Source organism: Loxodonta africana, chromosome X (genome assembly GCF_030014295.1).
Source record: "Loxodonta africana isolate mLoxAfr1 chromosome X, mLoxAfr1.hap2, whole genome shotgun sequence".
In the NCBI taxonomy this organism is placed as follows: domain Eukaryota; kingdom Metazoa; phylum Chordata; class Mammalia; order Proboscidea; family Elephantidae; genus Loxodonta; species Loxodonta africana.
Window position 1 is genome coordinate 122986549 of NC_087369.1, and position 27792 is coordinate 123014340.

A 27792-nucleotide genomic window follows, 5' to 3' on the forward strand; every position below is an offset into this window, starting at 1 on the left:
TTGCAGAAGTAGAAAAGCCAATCCTCAAATTTATATGGAAGGTCAAGTGACCCCAAATAGCTAAAGCAATCTTGAAGAAGCAGATTACAGTAGGAAGACTCACACTTTGTGATCTCAAAGCATACTATAAAGTCACAGTAATTAAAACCACCTGGTACTAGTATAATAACTGATATGTAGGCCAATGGAATAGAATTGAAAGTCCAGAAATAAATCCATACATGTATGGTCAACCGATTTTCAACTACGGTGCTAAGTCCATTCAACGGGCAAAAAAGTGTCTCTTCAATAAACGGTACTGGGAAAACTGGTTTTCCACATGCAGAAGAATGAATCAGGATCCATGCCTCACACCATACACAAGAACTAACTCAAAATGGATCAATGACCTAAATGTGAAACTGAAATCCATGAAAGTGTTAGAAGAAAATGTAGGGGCAAGGCTGCAGGTCCTAGGTTTTAACAATGCATTATCAAATATGACAACAAAGCACAAGCAGCAAAAGACAAAATAGATAAATGGGACCTCATAAAAAGTAAATATCTTTGTTCATCAAAGAACTTAATCACAAAGTGAGGAGACAACCTATAGATTGGGAGGAAATTTTCGGGAACCATAAATCTGATAAGGGTCTAATATCCAAAATAGGTAACAACCAAAAGACAAAAAACCCAATCAAAAACTGTGCAAAGGACTTGAACAGACATTTCACAAAAGGGTCTATCCAAATGGCCAACGGGCAGATGAGAAGATGTTCAATGTCATTAGCCATTAAAAAAAAAAAACAAAGCTACAAGGAGTTACCAACTCAACCTCGTTAGAATGGCAATGATTAAAAAAAAAGCAAAGCAAAAAGTGGAAAACAACAGGTGTCGGCTAGGTTTTGGAGAAACTGGAACCCCCATCCATTGCTTGTGGGAACGTAAAATGGTACAGCCACTGTGGAAAACAGTTTGGTGGTTCCTCAAAAAGTTGAACATAGAACTAACATATGAACCAGCCATCCCGCTCCTAGGTACATACTCAGAAGAGGTGAAAGTAGAACGCAAACTGACCCCTATACACCAATGTTCATTGCATTACTTTTTACACTAGCCAAAACGGGTAAAACAGCTGAAATGTGCATCAACAGATGAATGGGTAAAGAGAATCTGGAACATGCATACAATGGATTGTTACTCAGCCATAAAGAGAAGTGAAGCCCTGATGCATGCCACAACACGAGCCTTGAAAACATCATGCAGAGCTCAATAAGGCAGTGGCAAAAGGACAAACACCGTATGATCTCACTTATATGAAATAAGCAAATATATAGAAACTAAAGATTATTAGTGATTACCACGGGGGAGAGGGAGGGGGAAAGGGGAGTGCTTTGCTTAGGGGGCACTGAGTTTATGTCAGTGGTACAGGAGTAATTTGGAAAAGGATAGTGATAATGGTTGCACCACATGAAGAACGCAATCATGTCACTGAGTTGTACCTGTAGAAATTGCTGAATCGGTGAATGTTTTGGTGTGTATATTTTCACCAAAATAAAAGAAAACCCTATGGATCACAACAACAACAACAAAACATCAGCAAGGAAGTAGAATAAGTAAACATTGTGAACCAACTGGATCTAACTGACATCTATAGAACACTCCACGCAACGGCAGTAGAATGCACGTTCTATTCAAATGCACATGGAACGTTCAGCAAGACAGACTACATCCTGGGTCATAAAACAATCCCTAATGAATTTAAAAAAGAATTGAGATCAGAGTGTTTTCTCTGACAAAAACCGTATTAAACTACAAATCAGTAATAGAAAGAGAAGAGGAAAATCTCCTAGAACACGGAAATTAAACAACAAATATCCACTTAATCATGGGTCAAAGAGCAGAATTTCCAGCTACTTCATATCCAGACAAGGGAATTGGGGCTATGGTCTCAGTGACTTTTATCCTCCCTTAGCTGGGTCCATAGCACGGCCTGGACCTCATGAAGGATTTGCTGCTCTCCAATCACGTTCACCTAGCTCAACAAGTCACTGGGATGGGGAATCAGGAGAGGCCCAGACCCTGAATCACGGGCCCGCCTTCTCCCCACCAAGTCCTGCCACAGGACCCCATCACTGCCTCAGTAGCCTTACCTCAGGTTTCCGTAAGAACAAGGACATGCTCCTGTCACCTCAGCAGCAGAGGCTCCATCCACAAGGCTGCTCCTCATGGCTGTTCCACTTTGTTCCCAAGGAAGTATGGCATTTTGGCCCTCAGAGACCAACTCCTTTCGGGCTGGCAAAAGTAAGTGGGATCACACTGTTTACCAACTCTCCAGGGCCTTCCAAGAGCTGAGCATGTAAAATATAAGTCCTGATCATGTCCTACAGGGCCCTGTATTCTCTGGCCCCTGCCTTCCTTACTCCTGTTACCTAGGGGCACAGTCCCCTCCTGCACTCACTTTGCTACACTGCCCTCCCTCATCCCAAATGTGCCAATTTACTTCCCACCCCAGGGCCTTTGCACCTGCTGCTCCCCCTAGGACTTGGGAGGCTGTCCCGCCCCGAGCTCTCTCCTGTTCACACTTGAGGTTGCGACCTGAGTGGAATTTTTCAGAGGAGTTTTCTGTGCTCCCACCAACACCACTGCCATGCAGATTAGATCCCCGGGGCTATTCTGTCTCACAGGATGCCAAAGTTGGACCCATGATGCCACTTGAGCAAATGTGCTTAAAAAAAGGGGAAAGTTCAAGTAAAGCAGATGGCACACTGCCTGGGACATGGTGGGTACTTGCTCAGTTCCGGTACCAAACCCCCAATGGTCTGGTTCCCTGGTGCAATCCCCTTGGGCTGCTGAGGAGAGGTGAGAGGAAATGACTCACCTAAGTCCTGTCAGCAGTGAGTCCTCAGGCACTAGGACTCAGGCAGAGCTCCGGAGGACTTGCTCCGGTGTCCCTCCCTGTAGGCCCACAGTCACCCAGTGCCTCCTCATCTTTCAGGAGCTCCAAGAAGGTCAAAACTCCCAGGTCATGTGCACACCTGATTTTAACCCACTAGGCCCAATGACACCACAGGAAGGCACAATCATTCAATGGGGAAGAGTGAGCACTTTTCCCCACCAAAACTCCATCAGAAAACTCCTTTCATGCCACGCTCAACCTCAGACATGGCCCCGAGTCTGTTACCTAATGTGCATGAGTGGTTTGTTCTCCATCTTGGAACATTTCCAAAATGCCAAGACACAGTGATAATCTTAAGGTTAAAATAAAATCTCTGTTAAAGAAGGAAAAGAATGGAATGGGAAGGAAACAAACATTTGCTGCCTCTCTGCATGTTCTCCCCACACATCTGGAGTGTGCCCCTTCCAAGCAGAAGTGTTAAGAGCCATTGAGGGGTTCCACCAGCACTCTGTTCCCCCTCATCGTCCTCTCCGGAAGACCCATCATCATGTTGTGTGCTTCTCTGGGAGCCACAAGGACAACCCAGACATCCAATTCATGGGCACTCCTGATGTTAACTCTCCAAGAGGGGCCCTGAAGGGGTAACTAAAGATGCGCTGACTCTATGGAAATGGGGTGACAACTTTTCCCCTGTCCCATCTGCATTAGACAACTCTACCACAGAGAATTGGCACTGACTCTTATACACAACGTGAGTTTACTTTCCTTCCTGCTGTTATGTTTCCAGAAGCTCTTTAGGACAGAGTTATACTGCTTAGGGCTAGATATACATTTCTGGTGGGCAGTTGAATATATGTCTTTGGAACCTAGGAGAAAGTTCTGAGATGAAGACTCGGTGTGTGTGCTTGCGGGGCCTGGCACCAAATAGACACTCCATTAAATATTTGTTAAATAAAGGCATAGGGCATATAGAATACAGAATCATCAGCCTTTTTCATCCTTACGTATTTCTCTAATTCTAGGGAAGATCATTCTGTAGAAACCGTATCAAATACTCCATTTTCAACCCAACAACCAAGGCACAGAGATATTTAAAAACTTGCCCAGGGTCACACAGCTAAAGCATGGAAGAGGCAGAGCCTTAACTACGTCTGTATTGTGTCGCAGCCCATTGGTACTAACCTCGAAGATAGTTTACTATGCAACAGTGGATCTCTAGAGCCTCCCCCAGGACTGGGCACTCAGTGAATTCCTCCCGCCCTTAACAAGCTGTCCAGCATCCCCCAGAAAGGACAGGCAGGAAGCACTGGACTTCCTGTGGTCTTTGGTTGCAAGAATATCCTCACTACCTTCACCCTGTCACATCTGGTTTGAGACCTCATTGAAGAATGCCTGAGATCAGCAGTCCGGAAAAGGGACTGGTTTAATCCTGGGATCCTCCAGGAATTTGCTCTAAAGCTCAAGCCAGGTCACTTAACTGCTCTTTGCATTTTATGTATAAATCCAGAGAACTTCTTATACATGCCTAGACCTAGTCTTTCAAGCAGTCTCAGCTTTGTTGCCATGGAAACTAAGAGATGGAGTCAAAGAATTAAGATTTAAAATTTGGGCTTCCTTGAACTTGGAGAGGCAAACATAAATCGCATTCAAAAACATTCCATGTTTTGCCTGTTGTTGTTTCTTTGTTCATTTTTGTTTTTCAGTAGAAAGCAGTTTTATTTTCTCATTTGCACATTGAAATATCATAAATTATTACTGCATTGTGATGGTGTGATTTTTTTCAAGTTCACAGACCTCCGAAACATTTACACAATTGAACAGATGAATCAAAGGATTTGAATAGAACAAATAGCAAAGTCGATTTAAGACCTATAATTAGAACTTTGTTTCACGGAGAGACCACACAGTCTTCTTCTGCATCCATACAACATTTTTAAAAAGATCAGTTTCCTGGCCACAAAGAAAACATAAAAAGATTTTCCCCCCCCAAAAAAAATTAAACAGGCTATACTCTGTAACTATAATACAAAAATCATCAATACAACTACAGACACACAGATTTTAAGGAAAAAAAAAGTCCCTTATGTAAAAGAGGAAACCTGTACTTAAATTACAAATTATTTAGAGATTAATAAAAACAACCAGATTTCCTGTCACAACCCATAAGAAAGTCATAGCCTTAAATGCTTTTCCTACTAAACATGAAAGAGAGAAAATAAACTAGTCATTGAATGCAAGAAAATAAAAAAGTAATGCTTTTAGAAAATAAAGGTAAAGCAGAAAGTAAATTTATTGAAACACCAAAATGAATAAGCCAATAAAACCAAGAACTGATTCTTTGAACAAATAAAAAACACTAACCTCTACCAAGCCGGATGGACTGAAAGGAGCAAGAAGAAAACCAAAACATACAACACAGAGAACACAAAGGAGGTGAAACCACAGATTACAGCTAAGGTTAAAAGTCTTGTGAAATAATATAATTTGCAATTTGTTCCAATATTATTTAAAATCTGCATGACAAAATATTTTTGAAAAAATAAATTTGAAATCAATGAGAGGTAGAAAAGCTAAACATGTCTGTGTTCATAAAACATATTGAAAAATGGCTGAAAAACTAAAAACCTACTATAGATTTTAACCACCACTTTTCTGACAGTTTGTCGTACTGTGATGGCTTCTGTGTTGCTGTAATGCTGGAAGCTATGCCACCGGTATTTGAAATGCCAGCAGGGTTACCCATGGTGGACAGGTTTTAGCTGAGCTTCCAGACTAAGACAGACTAGGAAGAAGGGCCTGGCAGTCTACTTCTGAAAAAACGGGACAGTGAAAATTTTTTGAATAGAATCGAAGCATTGTCTGATACAGTGCTGAAAGATGAGCCCCTCTGGTTGGAAGGCATTCAAAAGATGACTGGGGAAGAGCTGCCTTCTCAAAGGAGAGTTGACCTAAATGCCATGGATGGACTAAAGCTTTTGGGACCTTCATTTGTAGATGTGGCACAACTCAAGCTGAGAAGAAACAGCGCCAAACATCCATTAGTAAGTAGAATGCGAAATGTACAAAGTATGAATCAAGGAAAATTGGAAGTTTTCAAAAATGAAATGGAAGGCTTGAAGATGGATATCCTAGACATTAGCTAGCTGAAATGGGCAAGTATTGGCTATTTTTAATCAAACAATCATATGGTCTACTATACTGGAAAGGATAAATTGAAGAATGAAAAGAATATACCAAGATCTATCTTGAAGTACAGGATAATATCTATATGCCTACAAGGAAGGCCAGTTAATACGACTAATATTCAAATTTACACACCAACCAGTAATGTCAAAGATGAAGAAATTGAGGATTTTTACCAACTTCTGCAGTCTGAAATTGATCAAACATGCAGTCAAGATGCAACGATAATTAAGAGTGATTGGAAAGTGAAAGCTGGAAACAAAGAAGAAGGATCAGCAGTTGGAAAGCATGGCCTTGGTGATGAAATGACACATGGTAGAATTTTGAAAGAGCAATGACTTATTCACTGGAAATACCTTTTTTCACTAAGTAAACAATGACTACACACACGGACCTCTCCGGATGAATATACAGGAATTAAATCAATTACATTTGTGGAAAGAGAGCCTGGGGAAGCTCTGTATCATCAGTTAGAACAAGGCTGACTGCAAAACAGACTATCAATTGCTCATATCCAAGTTCAAGTTGAAGCTAAAGAAAATTAAAACAAGTCCACGAGAGCTGAAGTATGACCTTGAGTACACCGTTGCCCTCGAGTCGATTTCGACTCATAGCGACAACCCTAAAGGACAGAGTAGAACTGGCCGTAGGGTATCCAAGGAGTGGCTGGCAGATTTGAATTGCTGACCTTTTGCTTAGCAGCAGTAGCTGTTATCCACCAAGCCACCAGGATTTCCGACCTTCAGCATATGCCACCAGAATTTAGGGACCAGATCGAGAATAGATTTGATGTATTGAACGTTAACGACCTAAGACCAGAGACTTGTGGAATAAAATCAAGGACATCAGATACGAAAAAAGCAAAAGGTCATTAAAAAGACAGGAAAGAAAGAAAATTTGAAATAAGTAAAAATAACTTTAAAAACTTCATTCCTTCCACTACTTACAATCAGTTAGCCTTTTTTCTAAGTCATTGCTATTTTTCTCTTTGCATTTAAACCATTATTTTTCAAAAAGGAGATGATGCTTTAGTACATATAGATCTGATTATTTTAAACTAATGTATAATATCCCATGTGATGGAAATATTGTAAATTATTTAATATATTCATGAGCATTTGGGATATTTCAATTTTCTGTTATTACAAACAATATTGCAATGAACATACACACATACCTTTGCTCACTTGTATGGATTTTTCTGTCATAAAAATAGAAAATAATTCATGTCTCATTCAAACATATGAACATTTATATATTTTAACAGATATTGGCAAATAACCATTCAAAGGGGTTATAGGAAATGATTCTCCTACCTCCAATAGTAGATGAGATTGGCTGATTCTCTACAACAGTGGTTCTCAAATTACACCTCACATTAGAATCACCTAGGGAGCTTTTCAAAATATCTCAAGGCCCAAGTTCCTCTCCAGATTATTAAATCAGCATGTCTGGGAGCAGGGGCCTGAGTAGGAGTATTTTCTCAAAGCTCTCCAGGCGATCTAAATGTAACCAGGGCTGAGAATCACTTTTTTACACGTTCACCAACTGGAGACCTAGAAATTCTACTCCTGCAAATTTTACCTATAGAAACACTTGCAGAAAGGTGTATGTCTGTGTGCATGTGTGTATGTGTGCAGACTTCTGGCTTTGGAAGAAAGAAAATAAAAGCAAGGGACTCGAGAACCCTGGCACTAAAATCACAGCAAATAATAAAGTTGGGGCTTGTATTCAAAACGACTGTTTACTTTGGCATGCCCTGTGGGTGACCTACTTCTTCAAAAGTGGAATTTCTGTCAATTCTCAGGCTGTATATTGGAGAGTTCCATCCAAGGCCTTCAATGAATTATGCGAAGCCTGAATCTTTTGAGTAACAATTTTTGGATCTCCTTCAACTGGAAAAAGCCAGTAGACACTGATATTGTCAGTGGTAGCAATATGCACAAAGGCAGTGTAGTCATTAGACATAAAGTTCCTTTGAAAGACAGAAGTGGTCTCACAACTTTTAACAGGAGAAAACTTTTTCCAAATAGACCCTTCCACAAAACCCCAAAACTAAGCTGCTTTGATTGAAGGTGGATGGAGCACACAGATCCAACCCACTGAGCCTCCTCCTGAACCTCTTCAGTGCCCTATAAGGCATTTCCAAGGAGTCCTAGGACTTGAAGGAACACAGATTGGAAACCACTGACCTGGAGCAGAGCCTCCCACTGGTATGCTGGGAATGGGTTACAGGTGTGCCGGATTGCTGCTTCCCGAGGTGCTCAGAGTGGTTGCCGTGGGGACTGGGGCGGCTAGAGGGGCTGGGGCGGCTGCCTTCAACGGGGAGCAGACCTGTCTGTTTACCCCGGTACAAGAGTTATCATTTTCTATGTATGCCCTGATGTGGTCAAGGTTGGGCAACACTGATCTAGAGAGCAGAAATATCAAGTATATAAACTATGGCTATAAAGTAATGACTCTGGTGTCTTTGTTTGAACTCAGAAACTGGTTTTAAAGGTAGTTCCTAATGTTTTGATTGATTACAGCTTAAGGGTATGGCCTCCTATGGGGACTATTGTATAGTGTTCATGTGCACTTACATTTTGATGTTTTTTGAGTACAATGAATCTCATGTCACACTGTCACCTTTGGTAGAATACAGATGGTTCTGATAGAAGATTAATGCCTCCTATTCATAATAAGAATGAATGCCTTTGAAATATCGTTTTGGCAAAGAATATTGAATATACCCTGAGTGGCCAGAAGAAGAAACCAAATTGTCTTGGAAGATGAACAGCCAGAATGCTCCTTAGAAGGGAGGATGGAGAGACTTTGTCTCCCATACTTTGGATGTGTTCTTAGGAGGGACCAGTCCCTGGAGAAGGACATCATGCTTGGTAAGGGAGAGGGTCAGTGAAAAAGAGGAAGACTCTCAACGAGATGGACTGACACAGTGGCTGCAACAATGAATGGGCTCTAGTGTAACAATGATTGTGAGAATGGTGCAGGATCGGGCAGTGTTTGGTTCTGTTGTACATAGAGCCGCTATGAGTCAGCACCAACTCGATGATTTGGTTATTTTGGGTGCTCCAACCCAAGAGCCGCTGAGTTTAGTTTGCTAAACAAGGTGTTCAACATACACAAGTGTTTGTCTCATTGTGCAGGTTTCTGAAGTTGTCCTCTCTTTCAGAGAAACCTTGGCAGTGACTATTAAGAAGGATATGGAACCATTAGGAGAGAGGTGGGCAGAACACTTTCAGAAGACTTGTTGACAGAGGACAGAAGAGCATCCAGCTGAGAGTAGGCCTCTAGAGATAAGCTAAGGGGGCCCTAAAATCTCTGAAAGCAAAATTTGCATGTTGCTTGACTGAAGACTTTTATTAGCTCATGATTATGATGCTGCTCTGGAGCCTATTGTCCAGAATGATGACCAATCTCTTTAATCTGAAGAACTGGAAATACTCTTATATGATCTCCACAAAACTGTATCTGGGAAGCAGCTCAGCTCACTGCAAAGCTTGCACTTGTCTCACTAATAACCCCCCATTCTTCGGTCTCATGTTCTACCTACCATTTGCTAGTCTACTGACTGTGGTTGTTGCTCGAGTGTTGGTCCTAAGAGAGTTCACATCCTGAACTCTGTAATACCCTGTCAGCACAGTTAACTCCTCCTCTTCTTTCTTTAAATCTAGTTCACAAAATATAAAGTGGTACAACTTTTCTGGTTGTCAGTTTGGTAATACTTGCAAGAGCCTTAAGTTGGCAGCACAGGGGAAGGGCAGCAATAAGGGGGTGGGGGCTTAGAATTTAACCTTACTCAAAGAACCTAGTCCTTGCTTGAGGTTCCTGAGAGAGAACACCTAAAACCCTTGAAATTTCCATAATGGTTAAAGAGTCCTCAATAAGGACTCAAGACCTGGAAGGTTATACCAGAGAGGAGATTCAGGGCTGGGAAATGGCTAGGTAAGAGGAACCCAACCTCGTGATAATCACTTCAGGATGACATGATCTGAGAAACTCACCTCATGATCACCTCCTGATATCAACCAACCTCAGGGGAGAGGGGCTGCTATTTGCATTACGTAAGGAGACCACCAATAGAAGCTCTGGACACTGAATTTCCACCAGCTTCCTGGTTGGTGAAAAACATCTGCTCTCAGTGACATGCCCTCTTTGGGGCATGGAAACTCTATGTTGGAAACCCTCCCAGGCCTTGCCCTGTGTCTTCTTTGTGCTGACCCTGCTTTGTGTCCTTTATTACAAAGCTGAGATCATAAGTATAGCGCTTGCCATGAGTTCTGTGAGTCATTCTAGTGGATTACCAAACAGCAAGCATTATGGGAGCCAGGGATTATGAGGCCTAGGGACTGCTGAGCTTGTGTCCGGTATGCTGAAGGGGTAGAAAAAAAAAGTGGAACCCCCAAATTTGTAGCAAGCAGATCAGAAGTGTGGGTGTCATGGGGACCCCCCAAGCTTGTGACTGGCATTTGAAGCCTTGGGCCCACTTGGTAGTTTGGAGGTCTGCTCTTTAACTTGTGAGCTCTGACCTAGCTCGGGGTGGTTAGGGTCAAAGGGGGAAGTGCTGCATGGGCAGCTGGTGTCAGAACGAATGTGGCAGAGAAGGGAAAAGTGGGGATTTTGTTTGGTGTTGATCATTATCCTCATAGCTGGTGTCAGAAAAAGTGGATTTGATTCACAAAGGGGGCATAAGAAAAATAGGCAAAGTCATACACACACGTGCATATACACTACTCCTCTTTCCTCTCCCTGCCAGGTGATGAGGTCCATCCTCACATTCCTAGAATTAACCTAAAGGAATATAGGGTGTGATTCAGTTCTCACATGCATAATATGGAATATTATGCACCCTTAAAAATATTACAATCAACCAGAGATGATGTGTCCGCCTATCACAGTAGCAAAGATTAAAAATATTGATACCCAGTGCTGGGACGTATGAGGAAACAGACACTCATAGTCATGGGTCAAGAATGGTGGGAATACATTTTGAAGGTCGGTTCGGCAGTACATATCAGAGTTTGTAAACACCTGTGAGAGAAGAAAAGCATTCCTGCCATCCAGGGGCTAGCTTAGCCCTCACAGCTAGGCCTTGGGGTGGTCTCTTGTTGAATACAAACAATTCCACAGAACGCCATCATCAGACAAGGACACTCTGTGACTGTGACGGATCAAGACAAAAAAATAGGACCACTCTGTCATCATGTCTGAAAACAGAAAAAAAAAACAAACAAACTGTCCCATGCAATCCAGAGCAAGGGCCACATCCTTAAACCCTACCCCAAGTCACCTAACACAAGCCCAATCCCATAATTATTTCTAGGATTATTTACATATAACAGCTTCTTAGTGAGGCATCCATAGTTCCCCGTAGTGTGTCCTCTCCCTCACTGCAACGAGTAATAAACTTACACAAATACAGGCAGGTTTCTGGTGGTCGTTGGCTACAGGGTATTGCCATTCATGACCTTTGACAAAGCAGTTCCACTTCAAGGAATTTACCATACAGATGTATTCAAACAGGTGTGAAGATAGAAACACGGGTGCTCCCTGCATCATGTCTCACAGGAAAAAAACACCTGTAAACGCTCTCACCAAGGGACCGATTCAACGTGGTATAGCCATATAAAAGACTTTTTTTTTTTGCAGCTGTTAGAAAGCATGTTGCATGAAAACTCCAAATTTTACTGACAGAAATTAAAGAAGGTCTAAAAAAAATGGGGGAGATGTATTTTGTTCATGGCTCAGGAAACTCAATTTATAGTTAAGGAGACAGTTCTCCCCCAAATTGATCTATTGATTCTAATCTAGCCCAACCAAACACCCCACATGTGTCTTTGTAGAAATTGACAAGCTGATTTTAAACTGCATATGGAAATGAAGAGGTGAAATAGCCAAAATAACTTTGAAAAAGGAGAAAGAGGACTCACACTGTCTGGTTTGAAGACTTATTATGAAGGCACAGCAATGAGGACAGTCAGGCACTGGCATCAAGATAGACAAGTAGGTATATGGAACATAAGAAAGGATCCAGAAATAGACCCTACATACATGGACAACTGATTTTTGACAAAGGTGCAAAGGCAGCCCGGTAGAGAAAGAAGAGTCTTTTAAGTAAATGTTGGCGGAACAATTGGATATTGCTATGCCAAAAACGAACTTTGATTCGTACCTCACACCATGCACAAAAATTAACTCAAAATGGGTCACAGACCTAAAATGAAACCTAAAACTATAAAACTTTTAGAAGTAAATATAGGAGAAAATCTTTGTGAACCGGGTTTGGCAAAAATGTTTTATATTCAACACCAAAGCACAACTGGAAAATAAAAAATTTTTCTTCATCAAAATTAAAAACTTCTGCTCTTTGAAAGATACTTTAAAAAGAATTTGAAAAAACAACCCACACACTGGGAGAAAATATCTACAAAACATACATCTGATAAGGGACTTGTATCCACAATATATTAAAAATTTTTTTTTTAAATCAGTAAGAAAACTACCTAAAACCCTGAGAGTATGGTCCCTGGACACCCTTTTAGCTCAGTAATGAAGTCACTCCTGAGGTTCACCCTTCAGCCAAAGATCAGACAGGCCCATAAAACAAAACGAGACTAAAGGGGCACACCAGTCCAGGGACAAGGACTAGAAGGCAGGAGGGGACAGGAAAGCTGGTAATAGGGAACCCAAGGTTGAGAAGGGAGAATGTTGACATGTCGTGGGGTTGTTAACCGATGTCATAAAACAATATGTGTAGTAACAAATGAGAAACTAGTTTGTTCTGTAAACCTTCATCTAAAGTACAACGAAAAAAGTATATAAAAAAAAGCATCCACTTTTTAAAATATGGACAAAAGATTTGCACACAGTCTTCACTGGAGATACGTGGATGGCAAACATACATATGAAAAGATGTTCAACATCATTACTCACTAGAGAAATGCAAATTACAACCCCAATACCATATGGCTAAAATGAAAAAAGACTGACCACATCAGGTGTTAGCAGGGATGGAGAGGAATGGGAACCCTCACACACAGCTTGTGGTAATGTAACACGGCACAGCCACTTAGGAAATGTAAAAGTGAAATGTATACCTACTATATGAGCCAGCCATTCCACTCCTTGGCATTTACCCAAGAGGAATAAAAGCATATGTCTACCAATGTTTACAGTACCTCTATTAATAATCTCCAAAAGCTGGAAACAACCCGAATGTCCTTCAACAGGAGAATAAAAAAATGTGGTATAACCATGTAATGGAATACTACTTGGCAATTTGAAGCAATGAACTATTAACACATACAACATGGATGAATGTCTAATAATTATGCTGAGTGCAAGAAGCCAGACACACCCCCTCCCCACAAAAAGAAAAAGAGTACACGCTGTATGAATCCATTGATATAAAATCATAGAAAATGAAAACTATGTGGATACAAAGAAGATCAATGGTGGCCGGGGGTGGGGGGAGGAGAAACAAAGGGAGGGTTGGGAGGGAGGGATTACCAAGGGGCAGGAAGTAGCTGTTGGGGGGAGATGGATATGGTGACTATCTTGATTGTGGTGATGGTGACATGCATGAATACGTATGTCTAAACTTACCAAATACGTGCAGTTTGGTGTCTGTCAGTTATACCTCAATGAAGCTATTAATAAAAAGCATGTGACAGATCTCTACAATAATGAATTAGGAAAATAATGACGAGGAAAAGGCAAGTTGCAGAATACCACTCTCCCATTTTTGCAAAAGAATAAATGTGTTCATATGTATACTAGAAAATATGCAAAGAAAAAATTGCGAGACTACATAACAATATTACATGACTCAAAAATATGCTCTATAAGTACATTTATTGACATGGAAAGATTTTCACAATATACTGCTAGGGAAAAAGCATGTTACAAACAGTACTGAGAGCATGATTTCATTTAACTGTGTAAAAGTCTTAAAGCATATAACCTGATACTTTCACACACAGAATCTTTCTCTTCAGCTCAGACCATGGGTTGTACTTCCTGCCATAAGACTTACAGAACTCAGCCACAGGCCAAACTCCTGGGAATACTTTCTGGACCATACAGACTTCCAGAAATCACTATCTTGTGGGTTGAGACAGCTGCCGCTCTGGGTCGACTGTTGGGCCAAACCCATCTATTCATCCCAGACTTTTCTCCTGACCTCCAGCCAGGTGGAGCCAAAAGCCTAACTGACATGGCCAATTTGGAGAAATTTAAATGTTAAGAATTGCAAGCCCAGCAGGGACATCATCCACAGCAGAATTGAGCCATTAAAACCAAATAGTCCCTGAGCCTTGAAGACCACCATGGGAAAAAGTGAAGGGGGACTGTAAGGCAGTGTGGTGAGAGTGGGTTTCGGTATCAAACAAACATGGTTACCAGACAAAACAGCTATGACACCTGCCAGCTGTGGGGATGTAGGAAAAAATTAAACATCTCAGATTCTCATTGGAGAGTACCCAGATTAATGACTTACAACAAATACTAGTAGCCTATCCAACAGGATCATCGTGAGAAAGAAAAAAACAAAACAAAACCCTAAATATGGTGCCAAGAGTTCCTGAAATAGAGTAGGCACTAGGGGAATGTTTCTCCTGTAAACCTCCTTCCTTTGTTTTTGTAAGGGATGACACTATTGACATAAATCAAATAGCCTGACAATATGAGAACTCCAAATGTGGTACCAAGATAAAAAATTAAATAAACTAACATGACATTTTGACTGAGACTCAGGTCCGTTTATGTGTTGTAGAATGAGTTGTGTCATGCAGGTGGAATAGGGAAAACAGTTATTCCTTTTACATTAAACAGTCTACACTGTAGCAATCCCTGCTTCCTTTAAGGATCAAGAGGGCACGTTTGGCTACGAGCATATATACGCTGTCGGTACTGGCGCTTATATTTCTGTGTGTATATGCCTTATTTCGGCAACTAGACTATAAACTCAAGGGTTTTTTTGTTTTGTTTTGCTTTTCATTTTTTGCCACGTGAAGCCACAAATGGATCTATGTAGATACTAATGAACAAGCTGGCTTACTTCCAATGTTGGTTCACCATCTCCTTACGGAAAATGCTACACATCTCCCAAACTAGACAGGATGAAGATCAACAGGTATTTTTGGCTCAAGGGGTAATATTCATTTGATATCCAAATATGATCTAGCTCAAACCCAGAGGCTGTCACAAGTAACATCATGTTAAAGATGCAATTTATAACGTGCACATGGTGATAAGCACAGCATTATGCAAGGCTCTTTGGGAACATACAGCCTATTAAAGTTTGGAGATTGTTCCAAGTTTTCTCTTTTATTTCTGACTCATTTTACAATTTTTCAATAATTGTTTTAACTTCATGGAACACGGCCTTGAGTTCATTATAACTCACGGGATTAACAACTACAATCGATCCCCTTCTGATATGCTCCTTTATATTAACAAATATGGCCACGGCAGTAACAAGATTGGCTTTTGCCTCTTTCTGGTGAAAGATGAGTTTTAATGCTGACAATACCTCAATATTCATCATGTCTCTTGCTGCAATGGGATTTTCAGACATATTCAAAAGTACTTTCAAAACCAGATTTCTGGTTTTATGATTTCCCAGGGATACCATACGGGAAAGCTCTGGAAGGTAAGCGGCAACAATGAAGTGATGGTCACGGTCAGCACTCAGCTGCCCCAATTCCTTTAATCCAGATCGCTGACCAGGTGAGTTCAAGGGAAAAGACACGGTTTCCTTACACATATGCACAACATGTAATATAATCCTGCGTTGTCTTTCCTCCACAGAAATGGGATTCAGAGTAATTTCAGCCTTTCTTGTCATGTCTGGGAATTGAAAATGGAGCAAGCTTTCAATAACAGTCAGCACACCCATCTCATTAACGAGCTGTTGGGCAAGGGGATGAACCTTGATGATACCCATTGCAATTTGAGCTATTTTATGAATGACAGGATCAGCATTTGACTTAAGTAAGCTAACAAGTTTTTCAAAGTCCTCAGAATTCAGGCGGCATTCCATTTTGCAAGGGCAAGGAAATGGCCTAATCCCATTCAGCTCCCTGATCCTGATCTGCCCTCTGATCTTCTCTATGGCCTGAGTGCAAGTCTCAGAATCAAATGGGTACGCGTCTATAGACTGCAGGCATATGGAAGTGCCCTCACGAAGACTGGCTTCTGCCGCAGGCAGGGAACCCGTGTTTTTCTCAGCTGAGGACTGGGCAGTACATGAAAGAGGCCTTGTCCTCGACAGGACCTGGTATCTAGATGCCAACGATGCCGGAATTTCAGCAGGGGCGTTGGGCCAGATAGTTACCTCAGACCAGTCCTTGGGCCTATTTCTTTCATCAATTTCACATGTTACCCAGGGCTTAACTGTCCTGTACACGGGTCTAGGATTAGGGTCAAAACTAGTTTTATCTCCACCCCAGAACCACTTCCCAATAACGACTTCCCCCTCCTCCTCCTCCTCCTGTTCCTCCTCCTCCTCCTCTTTGTAGTCCTCCCACTCCTCCTCTTCATCCTCCTCCTCCTCCTCTTCGTCCTCCTCCCCCTCCTCCGCCCCTGGCCTAGGCTTCCAGCTGGCCCCAGTAGCAGCCTCTATACCCAAATCCTCAGTATTGATTGAGGCACCAATTTCAGTTTCACCTTCATCCTTAGCATTCGTCTGATCACCACCAGCCTCTTCTCCATTCCAGTACCAGGAACCGATACTGGCCTCTTCCCCAGCCCAGAACCAGGCATCAGAATCAGTCTCATCTTTGTGCGTGGCCCCATATGCAGCACTCTCCTCAGCCACACAAGAAAAACCAGACACCAGAGTGGCCTCATCCTCAGCCCTGGGACCAAAGTCTGTATTCATCTCCTCCCCTGACCTGGCCCAGGATCTAGGCATGGCCTTAGCCACGCCTTTGACCAGAGCCGTAGGCTCTGACAGGGCTCTTGCCTTCGTCTCAGTAGCACCCTTAGCCTCAGACACTGCCTTCGTCTCTGTTACTGCATCTGTCTCAAACCCTGCCTTGGCCTTGACTATGTCAGTAGTCTCCCTCTCTGCTTCAGCCTTTATGCCAGCCCCTTTCCTAGTTTTAGCATGGGTTCCACTCTTATTCTCAGGCATGGCTGAAGTCTTGTTATGTAGCCCTATTCGGTATCGGCCTTAGAACTCAAGGTGTCTCAGGTCAGTGTCTTAACACTCTTTCACTGGGTCAGCCTATAGCCTTGGAAGCAACAGTCAGAGTCAATTGTCGGCTCGACAGTCACAGACTCCCCTTTGAAAACACACAGCCTCTGTTAATGATACAGACAGAGGGCAGAGGCACACTCAGGCTGGAGGAAGATGACGGCTCCTGGGTGCAGGCCTGCTGAGAGGGATGGTCTTCTGCCACTCCAAGGCCACCACAGCTACCACTGCAGATGGACCTGATCTGGAAGAATGAAACGGGGCTTTGAGTCTCTTCCCACTGTACTGCTCTATGCACAAAGTCACATAGAGAGACATGAAAGAAATAGCAGAGACTGACTGTGTGGTACAAGTCGATCAGTAGAACACCTGCATCCTCATTTTATCCCTTCCACACTCCCACTACTCCCAAACAATACCCTGCCCAGGCCCTACACACTCTTTCCTCTGCCTCATAGAGGAGCATGGACCATGAGAAAGCTTGCTGAGATGAGAACATGAGAGGCTAAGGAGCACCCAGCCCTTCTGACCCCATGCTGGTGTACACCACTCCCCTACAGGTCTACCCAGGCAGGCCTCATTCTCACACCAGCCTGCACTGATCTGGTTCGATTCTCTCCTCCTTCCTTGCTTCCAAAGTAGACAAGCTCTACAGCAGATCCACAGGCAGATCTATGGGCAAAAACACACAAGGGTGGTCTCTCAATCCAACAAACATCTGCCTTTCCAAATCTACAGCACTGGTTATGCAACATAGCTGACGTCCTTGGACCCTCTTGGCATCACTTCCTTCCCCATTTCCCACCACAGTATCTACCAATTACTCTATAGACATGATCCTGGCTCACCCACCCCCATTTCCTGTACACAAATGGGAGAGGGCAGAGGTGTCTAGAAAGCTGGAAGTCAATGGTCCAAGATATGATCTGGTCTAACCCGACTGTCAACAGCCAACCCCCACCCCCAGTCAACGGGGATACTCATGTTAATTTCCACCTTGGATCCAAGTTAATAGTCTGTCTTCTTTCTTAACTTCCAAGAGAACGGCTCCCTACAGACATCTATAGGAAAGGGACAGAGCTATGGATCGAGAGAAAGACAGGGCACAGAAAAGAAGAAATAGGGGGACTAGCAGATGGCCCAACACCCATGACAAGGGTTATAACACTAGCTTTTATATATTCAAGGCCATGTTAAATGCCTACCACCTGTCTAGGTCTCCTCCAGTGATTCCCCAGCCATCTCCCCCCGAGACACACAGCCTGTCTGAATACCCCTCCCCCCAACTCTGAAGTCAGCCATTTCCCAGGAGAGGGCACACCTCTTTCCTTGACAAAAACATGAGGTGCAGGAGTGGGTAGTAGAACACAGGCAACTATATTTAGAAAGCATGCAGAGAAGGTAGTGGGAACTATTATTTCAATAATAGCATTATGTGCTCCCTCACCTTCCCCATGTGCTTCACACCTAGATCCTACCTCACTTACCTATGGGAGCTTGCCCACACAGCGGGGGTCCTCAGGAGATGTCCACCTCCCTACCAAAGGCGAGTCCTCCTCCTGGAGAATCAATACATAAAAACACTTGGCACATTATAAATTTTAGCCGTTTTTATGTATTCTTATTGGCCATTAGTATTTTTACAGCCATGAAAATATATGATACAGGCTGATGTTTATTCTCCATCAATGAAATTAGAGGTATTCTACAGGGTAGCTATGAGTTGGAATCGACTCGATGGCAATGGGTTTTTTTTTTTGGTGAGTGAGACAAGAAGTTTACAAAACTGAATGTAAGGTGGCATCTTATTTTTTGTACATAAAAATATAAATACATGCACACATGTATAAATATATACATATCTGCATAAGAAATCTTTTGGAAGAATGTGATCCTGAAGAAAACATTACCGGGGCTTATTTGTGGGTGGTATGTGTGATGCGGTGAATTATAGCCATGTGCCACATAATGTCAGTTCGGGCAATGTCCAGCTGCATATAGGTCCATGGTCCCATGAGATTATATAGCACCGGGAGGAGGAGCCTGTGGCCCTTCCTGGATTGGAAGGCTACTGGAGGCAGCGAGTGGATCTGCTCCTACGCTCACGTGAGTTGGCCAATGGGGTCCATGAAATGGGCAGATATGGGGGTGCTGCAGCAATACAGAGATGGGCTGAATCTAGACACATCCCTCTTGCACCCTCTGAGGCACAAAATGCCAATCAGGACTGCTCTGTCTGCCAGCATGAAAGACAGAGGTTGCAGATACCTATGGGGCAGATTTCCTGGGGGGAAGGCCCTGCACATAGCTGGCAAGTTGATTATATTGGACCAATGACACTTGTGGCACCAGGTGGCTACAAATGGGTCCTCACAGGAATAGATAGATACTTACTCTGGACTGGGTTTTGCATATCCTGTGACAGATGCAAATGCCAAAAACACCATTAAGGGATTGGAACAAAAGATACTGTTCCAAGAAACACACTTTACAGCCCACAGGGTGTAGCAATGGGCCAAGAAACATCATAGTAAATGGACATACCATGTTGCACACCACTCTCAGAGTAATGGTTTGATAGAGAATTGGAATGGCCAACTCAAACATTTGTTATCTAAAACAGAGGGAGATAAAGGCATGAAGGGCTGGCTCACATGCTTTCATGAGTATGTGCTCACAGTTAACATGTGGAGGGAAAAGGGAGGATCACCACTGGACAGATTGCTACGCTTCTCTGGGGGATCTGGGGAAGAGGGATTGGGGGAGGACGCTGGTGCCACTGTACAGTTTTTCCCCATGTCACCTAAAATTACTTATTTCCAGCTGGTTGCTACAGCCCCAGGACCAGGGATGCAGCTGCAGGCGCTGGAAGCAGGGGTGATCCCTAAGCAAGAGACTGTAACTATACCCCTGAACTTGTATGCCAGAATTCTCAAGGGCCTGATGGGATGGATTGTACCTTCCCCCATCTGGCAAAATTGGGGTTGACAGTGAATACTGCTGTATTGCCTAGTGGCTGAGATAGCCCACTAGTGTTATACCCAGGTAACCCCACCCAACACGAATGGGAGTGGATTGAGGGGGAAGCACTTGCTAGACTAGTGTTGCTACCAGCAATATGGACTAGCACAGCAGCTAAACCTGATGTTCTTTCCCAAGGTCAAAAAGTTTGGATAAAAATAAATGACAAATGGAAGGAAGGAGAAATAATAGCTGAAGGTAAAGGAAGGAAAAAACGGGTAATGCAGTAGGGGAAATCTAACATTATACTGATACCTCAAGAGATACTCAGAGCAAGGGAATAATCTCTCAGGTAAATTTTATCAGAGGCCAGAAAGGGTTAATCTGAGAAGACTTTTGGAGAACCTGACCAGAGCAAATGGATACCTGCTGCAGACCTGAATGACTGCTACCTGAGTAACCTCACCCTGAGTACTCTTTGCCCCACTGAACGACTGATTGTTAATGACTATTTGGGACTCGTAAAATGATTGGGAGAGTGTCATGGATTGAATTGTGCCCCCCAAAAATATCTTTCAACTTGGTTAGGTCATAATTCCCAGTATTGTATGATTGTCTACCATTTTGTCATCTGATGTGATTTTTCTATGTGCCGTAAATCCTATGACTATGAGGTTAATGGGATGGATTAGCAGCAGTTATATTGATGAGATCTACAAGACTAGATAGTGTCTTAAGTCAATCTCTTTTGACATATAAAAGAGGGTAGTGAGCAGAGAGACATGGGGACCTCATACCATCAAGAAAGTAGTGCCAGGAGCAGAGCATGTCCTTTGGATCTGAGTTCTTGCAGGGAGAAGCTCCTAGGCCAAGGGAAGATTAATGACACGGACCTTCCTCCAGAGCCAACAGAGAAAACCTTCCCCTGGAGCTGACGCCATGAATTTGGACATGTAGCCTACTAGATTGTGAGAGAATAAATTTCTCTTTGTGAAAGCCATCCACTTGTGGTATTTCTGTTACAGGAGCACTAGATGATTAAGACAGAGGGGGAAGTTAATTCTTCAAGTATGAAGGGGCTGGTGGTTGGAAGAGCCAGGGGGTGGCCTGCGGTGCAGTGAATTACTTAATATGGCCCTTCTAGCCATAATCTTTGTGACTCCCACACAAGGATTTGGTGGGACTATGCAAATAAGGTGCTTATGGTCCATCAAGGGGATTGGACTGCTTGCTGCTAATGCAAATAAGGTGTGTGAAGCACTTATGGGGGTGGGACCCTGCAAATAAGATATATGAAACCTTAACAAGGAGATTAGTCAGCTTTGCCATCCCATTAGGCTTAAAAGGAGGCAAGAGAAAGAGAGAGAGAGAGACAGACAGACAGAGAGAGAGAAAGAGAGAGGAGCTGGAACACAGAGAACAGCAAGATGGCTGCGCAGCAGTAGCAAGAGCGATAGCAGCACGAGACTGCAGGAACCAGGAGACTGGCGCCAGACAGCTGAGGTGGGGGGGGCTTCCCGACCCACGGAGCTGAGAGTTGTAACACTTGCCCGAGAAGGCCCTGAGCAGGGCCCAACACCAGAGGGCAAGAAGAAGCTATCCCGATCAAGAACTGTATCCTGAGTTGTTCCTCTTACTTCTGAGTTGTTCCTGATTCTGAGTTGTACCCTGTTACTTACCTAATACACCACTTAACTCTTAACTCTATGTATGGTTTGTGAGTTCTGTAAGATGTTGCAGTAACTTACAGAACCCAAAGACCAGAGGAAGAGTACTGAAGGGAGGAGGAGTAGATGATGTTAGACATGATGGAGTGGTAAAGTAGTTTAGAAAAGTTGGACATTTGGGATATCTTTAACCTCTGCCTCATAGGAGCCAGTCTGTGTTAATCCTTATAAAAGAAATTATTTAGTATATTTTGGGGGAGTTATTTTATTTCCTTTTCTATGTTATCTATTCTTATATCTATTATAAATACCTATTGGTCTTGCAATTATACGGAATAAAAAAATGGCAGGGAAACCTACGTGTTCTCATCCCCACCCACAGGAAAGCAACTCAGCTTTAGAATGAGGAACATCCCCAAGGTACAGGAAGGGAGACAAGATGTCGGGGGAGCCCCTTTCACAGTATAACAAGGCCCATTTTCTCCATCTTCTAAGCCACACTGATTATTATCAAGATTTTAAATTTATGCCTAGTAAACTGACAAAAAACAAACAAACAAACATGGTAGCTATCTAAGGCTGGGTTTTCTAGAGAAGCAAAACCAGTAAAGTATACAAATACATACATATATATATATATATATATTTATATCAAGAGAAAGGCTCATGAAATTTTAGAAGCTGGAATGTCCCAAGTCCATGGGTCAGGATAGAGGCTTCTCTTGATTCACATAGCTGCAGGGGCTGATGAACCCAAGATTGGCAGGTCAGACAGCAGGGCTATTGCTCACAGGCTGCAGAGATGGGTGAATCCTAAGATCAGCATGGAAGACGGCAGGTAAGCTGCTAGCTCAAGTCCCAAGAAGTAGAGGTCAGATGAATGGGAGCCAGGTGCAGGATCCAGAGTAAGCAAAAGCCCATGAACCTTGCCAGGAAGTCCACTTATATATTCAATGCAGGCCACACCCCCAAGGAAACGCCCTTTCAACTGATAGCCTAGTCACAGCAGATCCCATCATGGAGGTGATCATATTATATCAAATCTCATCCTGGAAGTGATCACATCATCATACGACTGCCAAGCTACATCATAACTGCCAAACCACTGAGGATCATGGCCCAGCCAAGGTGACACATAACCTTAATGATCACAGTACCTTGGTTTCTGTTATTGTGCTTTGCCCTGATTAACAGTAAGCTCTTACAACAGGAGGTAGTGTATACTGTGTAGCTGTATGGACTCAGGAGCCACACAGCCTTGTTCAAGTTTTGTCCTTGCAAATTGCTTTCTGTGCCTCAGTTCCACTATGATTAAAGTCGGTTACAAAGTACCTCCTCATAGGCTGTTGTGAGGATTGAATGAGTAAGTATAGCTTTGGCATATACAACAGTGTTGGGCACAGAGGAAGTCAGCAATAAATACTAACCATTTTCAACATTATTTCTATTCTAAAATTGACCGTTAGTGTTTCTACTGCCACTTTTATTATTGTGTGGATTTATCTTGATAGACATGGACTGACTTTCATAATATGATATTTGTTGGAAAAAAGTAGTTCAGAAAATTGTAAGTAATATCATCTCATTGCTGTCCTTAAGTATACAAGTGACATTCACATAGTAAAATTTCTGAAAATAATATCTATATTCAACTCTTAACAGTGCCTACCCATGTGTAGTACACTTTTACAAGTTTCTAATTACTTTTTTCCTTTCTTGAATTTTCCATTTTTACCTACGTCAAACATGTCTTGGTTTTGGAAGTGAAAAAAGTGGTAAGAACAAATAAATATCTCAGCTTGCTATGGGTTAGAATCAACTCAATGGCAATGGGTTTGGTTTTTGGTTTTCTACCCATAAATAGAAGGAGCCCTGGTGGTACAGTGGTTAAGTGCTTGGCTGCTAACTGAAAGGTTGGCGGTTTGAACCCATCAGCCAATCTGTAGGAGAAAGATGAGAGCCAATTAAAAAAGCACTGGGAAAAATATTTGTAACTTATATCTCCCACAAAGTGTTGACTCACTTCTATATCAAAGTTTAAAACAGAAAAGCATAAAAACTAATTACCCATTCAAAAACGTGTAAGGAATATCAACAGCTAACAGAAAAAAATGCAAATTGTCTTTAAACATATATAAAGAGGCTCAAACTTGCTTTTACTAACAGAGATGCAATTAAAACTACACTAAGATCTTTTTGGTGGTTTTAAGATAATGTTAGGAAGCCCAGGTGGCACGATGGTTAAGTCCTCAGCTGCTAACCAAAAGGTTGGCTGTTTGAACCCACCAGGTGATTCCATGGAAGGAAGACCTGGCGATCTGCTCGCGTAAAGATTACAGCTTAGAAAACCTTATGGGACAGTTGTATTCTGTCACATAGGGTGGCTATGAGTCGGAATCGACTCAGTAGCAATGGGTTTAAAGATACGTTGAAGTCCTAACCTCCCACACCTGTGAGCGTGACCTTGTTGGGAAATAGGATCATTAAAGATATTATTAGTTAACATGAGGTCATACTAGAGTGGGTGGGCCCTAATCCAATATGACTCCTGTCCTTATAAAAAGAAGAGAAGGGACACAGAGAGTCATAGAGGCAAGCGGCCATGTACAGTTGGAGGCAGACATTGCAGTGATGTACCTACAAACCAGAGAACACCAAGAATTGCTAGGAACCATTAGAAACTAGGAAGAGGCAAGGAAGAACCTTCCCCTAGAGCCTTCAGAGAGAGCATGTCCCTGCCGACAAGCTGAATTCAGACTTCTAGTCTCTAGAACCGTGAGACAATAACACAAATGCTTTGTGCCCAGCTGCTAATCTACAGCTTGGGGGTTCAAACCTCCCCAGTGGCACTGCAGAAGAAGGGCTGGTGATCTGTTTCCATAAAGATTACAGCCAAGAAAACCCTGTGGAGCAGCTCTACTCTGTAACACATGGGATCACCATAAGTAGGAAGCAGCTCAACAGCAATGGGTTGGTCCTCCTACGTTACCTGCAAGTTAATCCTTGGTGCATATTTCCCTGAGCCTTGAAAAGTGATTTGCTACACACAGGGTTGAAAGCTAACACTACATATGAGGGACTGACAACTGGATGAGAGACAGGAGATCCACCTAGGCCCCAGTGCCACACCTAACCCAGTAAGTCTAGGGAACTTTGGGTAAGGCACCTGGCCTCATCTGGCCTCACCTGTCCAAGGGGCGCAGAGTAGCCCTGCTCCTAACCAGCAACGCCTCAGGAATAGGGCAGTGGGATTCCCATCTGAAAAAGCGCTCCGAGCTCCTCAAAGGGAAAGTAATTCACCATGGAAGTCCAGGGAATGATTTTAACACCCAAGCCATCTACTGCATAGGAACAGTGATGATCACTGCCTTTTCATTTTTATGATTATTAACTTTTTGCTTTACTTACAGAAACATCCTCTGCTACATGGCAAAATCACTACTGAGGCATAGTTTCCACCCAGAGAGCTATGATTGCTGCCTAACATCAACCACCATGGGCTGCCATCATTCAACAGGTGCCTTTTTCTTCTTCCTAACTGGACTGGCTAGGAGTACAGTACTGGAGACGTGCTCAGTTCAACCCCTAGCTGTGTCACTTACAAACGGTGTGACTTTGAATACCTTATTTCACCTTGCAGTATCTCAATTGCCTCATCTTCAAAACCAGGATTATATAATACTCACCTATAGAAGAGAAAAAGATTTTAAAAAATAAATGGTCAGACTGCAGTGGGGAAAACGGTAGAAAAGAAGGCGGGAGGGGAGAAGCCGGAGAATTCGCAACGAGCTGGAGCCACAGGAGGACCTGAAGAAGAAACAGAAAAACCTGTGAAAACTAAGACTGTTTCTTCCAGTAATGGAGGGGAAAGCGCCAGTCACAGAGAGTATTGGGAGGAAAAGTGTTACTGGACCATTGCCTGAAAGTAAATTTAGATAAAATTACATATAGCTGGTTTTGTCATGGGCATTTGTTTTGTTTCAAGCCATAAAGGAGTTTTTGCATTGCTATCAGTAGATACAGATGCTTAGCTCTTTAAATGTAACCATTTTTTTTGAAATTTTAGGTAAACGAATATTTGATATAGCTCACTTCACCTTAATGGGTCTTGTCTCCCTTCACTAGTCTTCAAAGAACAACCATTTGCTACCAAAGTAAATCGGTATTTTGAAAATAAAAATAAATGGTCAGGAATAATATTATTCTAAGAATTCTGCTACAGAGAACATTGGGACACAGTGAAATGTGGGTTTATCCCTGCTTGCTGGTACATTTCCATCTATGCTCTCTGCTAGCTCTACTATTATGCTAACGTCAGAAGCATGGCGTTCACAGAAAGACGGAGGTAAAGGCGGAAGGAGGAACCAACATTTGCTGAGGCCCACAGATGCCACAGGCTGTAGGGTTTTATTTTCAGACTTGTTCTCTCCAAATCCTCAAAGCAATGCTCTGGGGCAGGCATCATTACTTCCCTTGCAGATGGGGAAATGGGCTCAGAGAGCAAAGTGCATTCTCATCTCTAGGGAGTTGTCAAAAGGACACAGAGGGCAACTTGAAGGAGCTTCCACTGGCCACTTTGGGGACAAAACGAACATGAAAACAATGATAGCAATAGATGGTAAACCTTTGAGTAAAATAGGAATCTATGAGTTTTACTGATAAAAATTAATACACACATGAATAGATAGGTATACGGATAGATGAGGGAGAAAGGGAAGCTGTAGTCTACATTCGAAGGCTAATTAGTAAATCTAGACAGAATTAGGAAAGCAACACCTGACAACTGTCATAGTTATAAGTGGTTCATGGGAGAATCATAAATGGGGGCTCAGTCTGCACCAAATCCCACAGCAGTCATGGAGCCCTCTGGTACCCACAGAGGCCACGTAAACCCAGGGAAAACAACAAGCCTCACTTGGTTCCTAATATCCCCTAGGAACTCAATGGGACCGACATGATGCACATTAACTGCCTCAAGTATTCCTCACCATAAACACTCCCCGCAGCTGCGGCGACACACACACACACACACACACACACACACACGCTCTCTCTCCAGCTGCAGAGATGCACACACATACATGCACACATGATCTCTTCCCCTCTCTGTCCCTTTCCTCCCAAGACCCTCTCTCATCGCCCCTACCTGTGTATGGAAACACCTCCAGGACACCCCTGGAGAAGGACACCAGGCTCCCTCAGGCCGGCAGGGACCACAACAGCCCGTCTCTCTCTCTGACGACACAGCAGGACACCGAGTCCCAAAGCAGGAAATCACCCCTTGGCTCTGGTGCCCCTTGTCTCCCCACACCCACGGCGGAGCACCCACCTCCTCTGCTGAGTCCCAAACACCTGATGGCGGGAACCTGCTCCTCTTACCGGGTCTTGTCCTTCTCTATTGAAAAGTCGTCACGGTCGCCATCTTTATGTCGGTTTCTACGGCAACCGCGAAGCACCGGAAACGCCTCCGCTCAGTTGTCCCCCCCCTTCATCTGTCGCTGAAAGCAGAACACCTGGGCCTTTCAGACCGCCACCTGACACAGCGTTCTAATTAGAGCACTAGACAGGGACCCTATGGGGCAGTTCTACTCTGTCCTGTAGGGTCGCTATGAGTCGGAATCAACTCCATAGCAACAGGTTTTAACAGGTACAGACAGGGACCCAGGCGATCGGTGAAGTTTGCCCAGTGTGGTGGAAGAAAGCATGCTCCTGTTGTCAGAAATTTTGTTTGCTTCATAAAGAGACCAAAAGCAAGCCCATTGCCATCCGGTCGATTCCGACTCATAGCGACCCTATAGGACAGAGTAGAACTGCCCCATAGGGTTTCCAAGGAGCACCTGGCGGATTCGAACTGCCGATCTTTTGGTTAGCAGCCGAGCTCAGTGAGGTGTCCCAGGGTTACC

The 27792-nt window shown here is 43.1% G+C and overlaps 1 protein-coding gene and 1 long non-coding RNA gene across 3 annotated transcripts; both read right to left on the bottom strand.

The window, feature by feature from the left end:
- Positions 1 to 924: 924 nt before the first annotated feature.
- On the bottom strand, positions 925 to 27549 carry LOC135228971 (uncharacterized). Of its 2 annotated transcripts, none has more exons than XR_010319821.1 (3): positions 27219 to 27549; positions 25576 to 25696; positions 925 to 2274 (listed from the first exon to the last, which is right to left on the bottom strand). It is a non-coding gene; the product is annotated as an uncharacterized LOC135228971 (long non-coding RNA). The 2 variants fall into 2 exon arrangements; XR_010319820.1 differs by lacking the exon at positions 925 to 2274 and adding an exon at positions 18556 to 18820.
- LOC111747588 (G protein-coupled receptor associated sorting protein 3-like) lies at positions 13815 to 18108 on the bottom strand. Its single transcript, XM_023541169.2, has one exon. It carries the CDS (start codon positions 17196 to 17198, stop codon positions 15405 to 15407), a length of 1794 nt encoding a protein of 597 aa, XP_023396937.2. The 5' UTR covers positions 17199 to 18108; the 3' UTR covers positions 13815 to 15404.
- Positions 27550 to 27792: the final 243 nt, after the last annotated feature.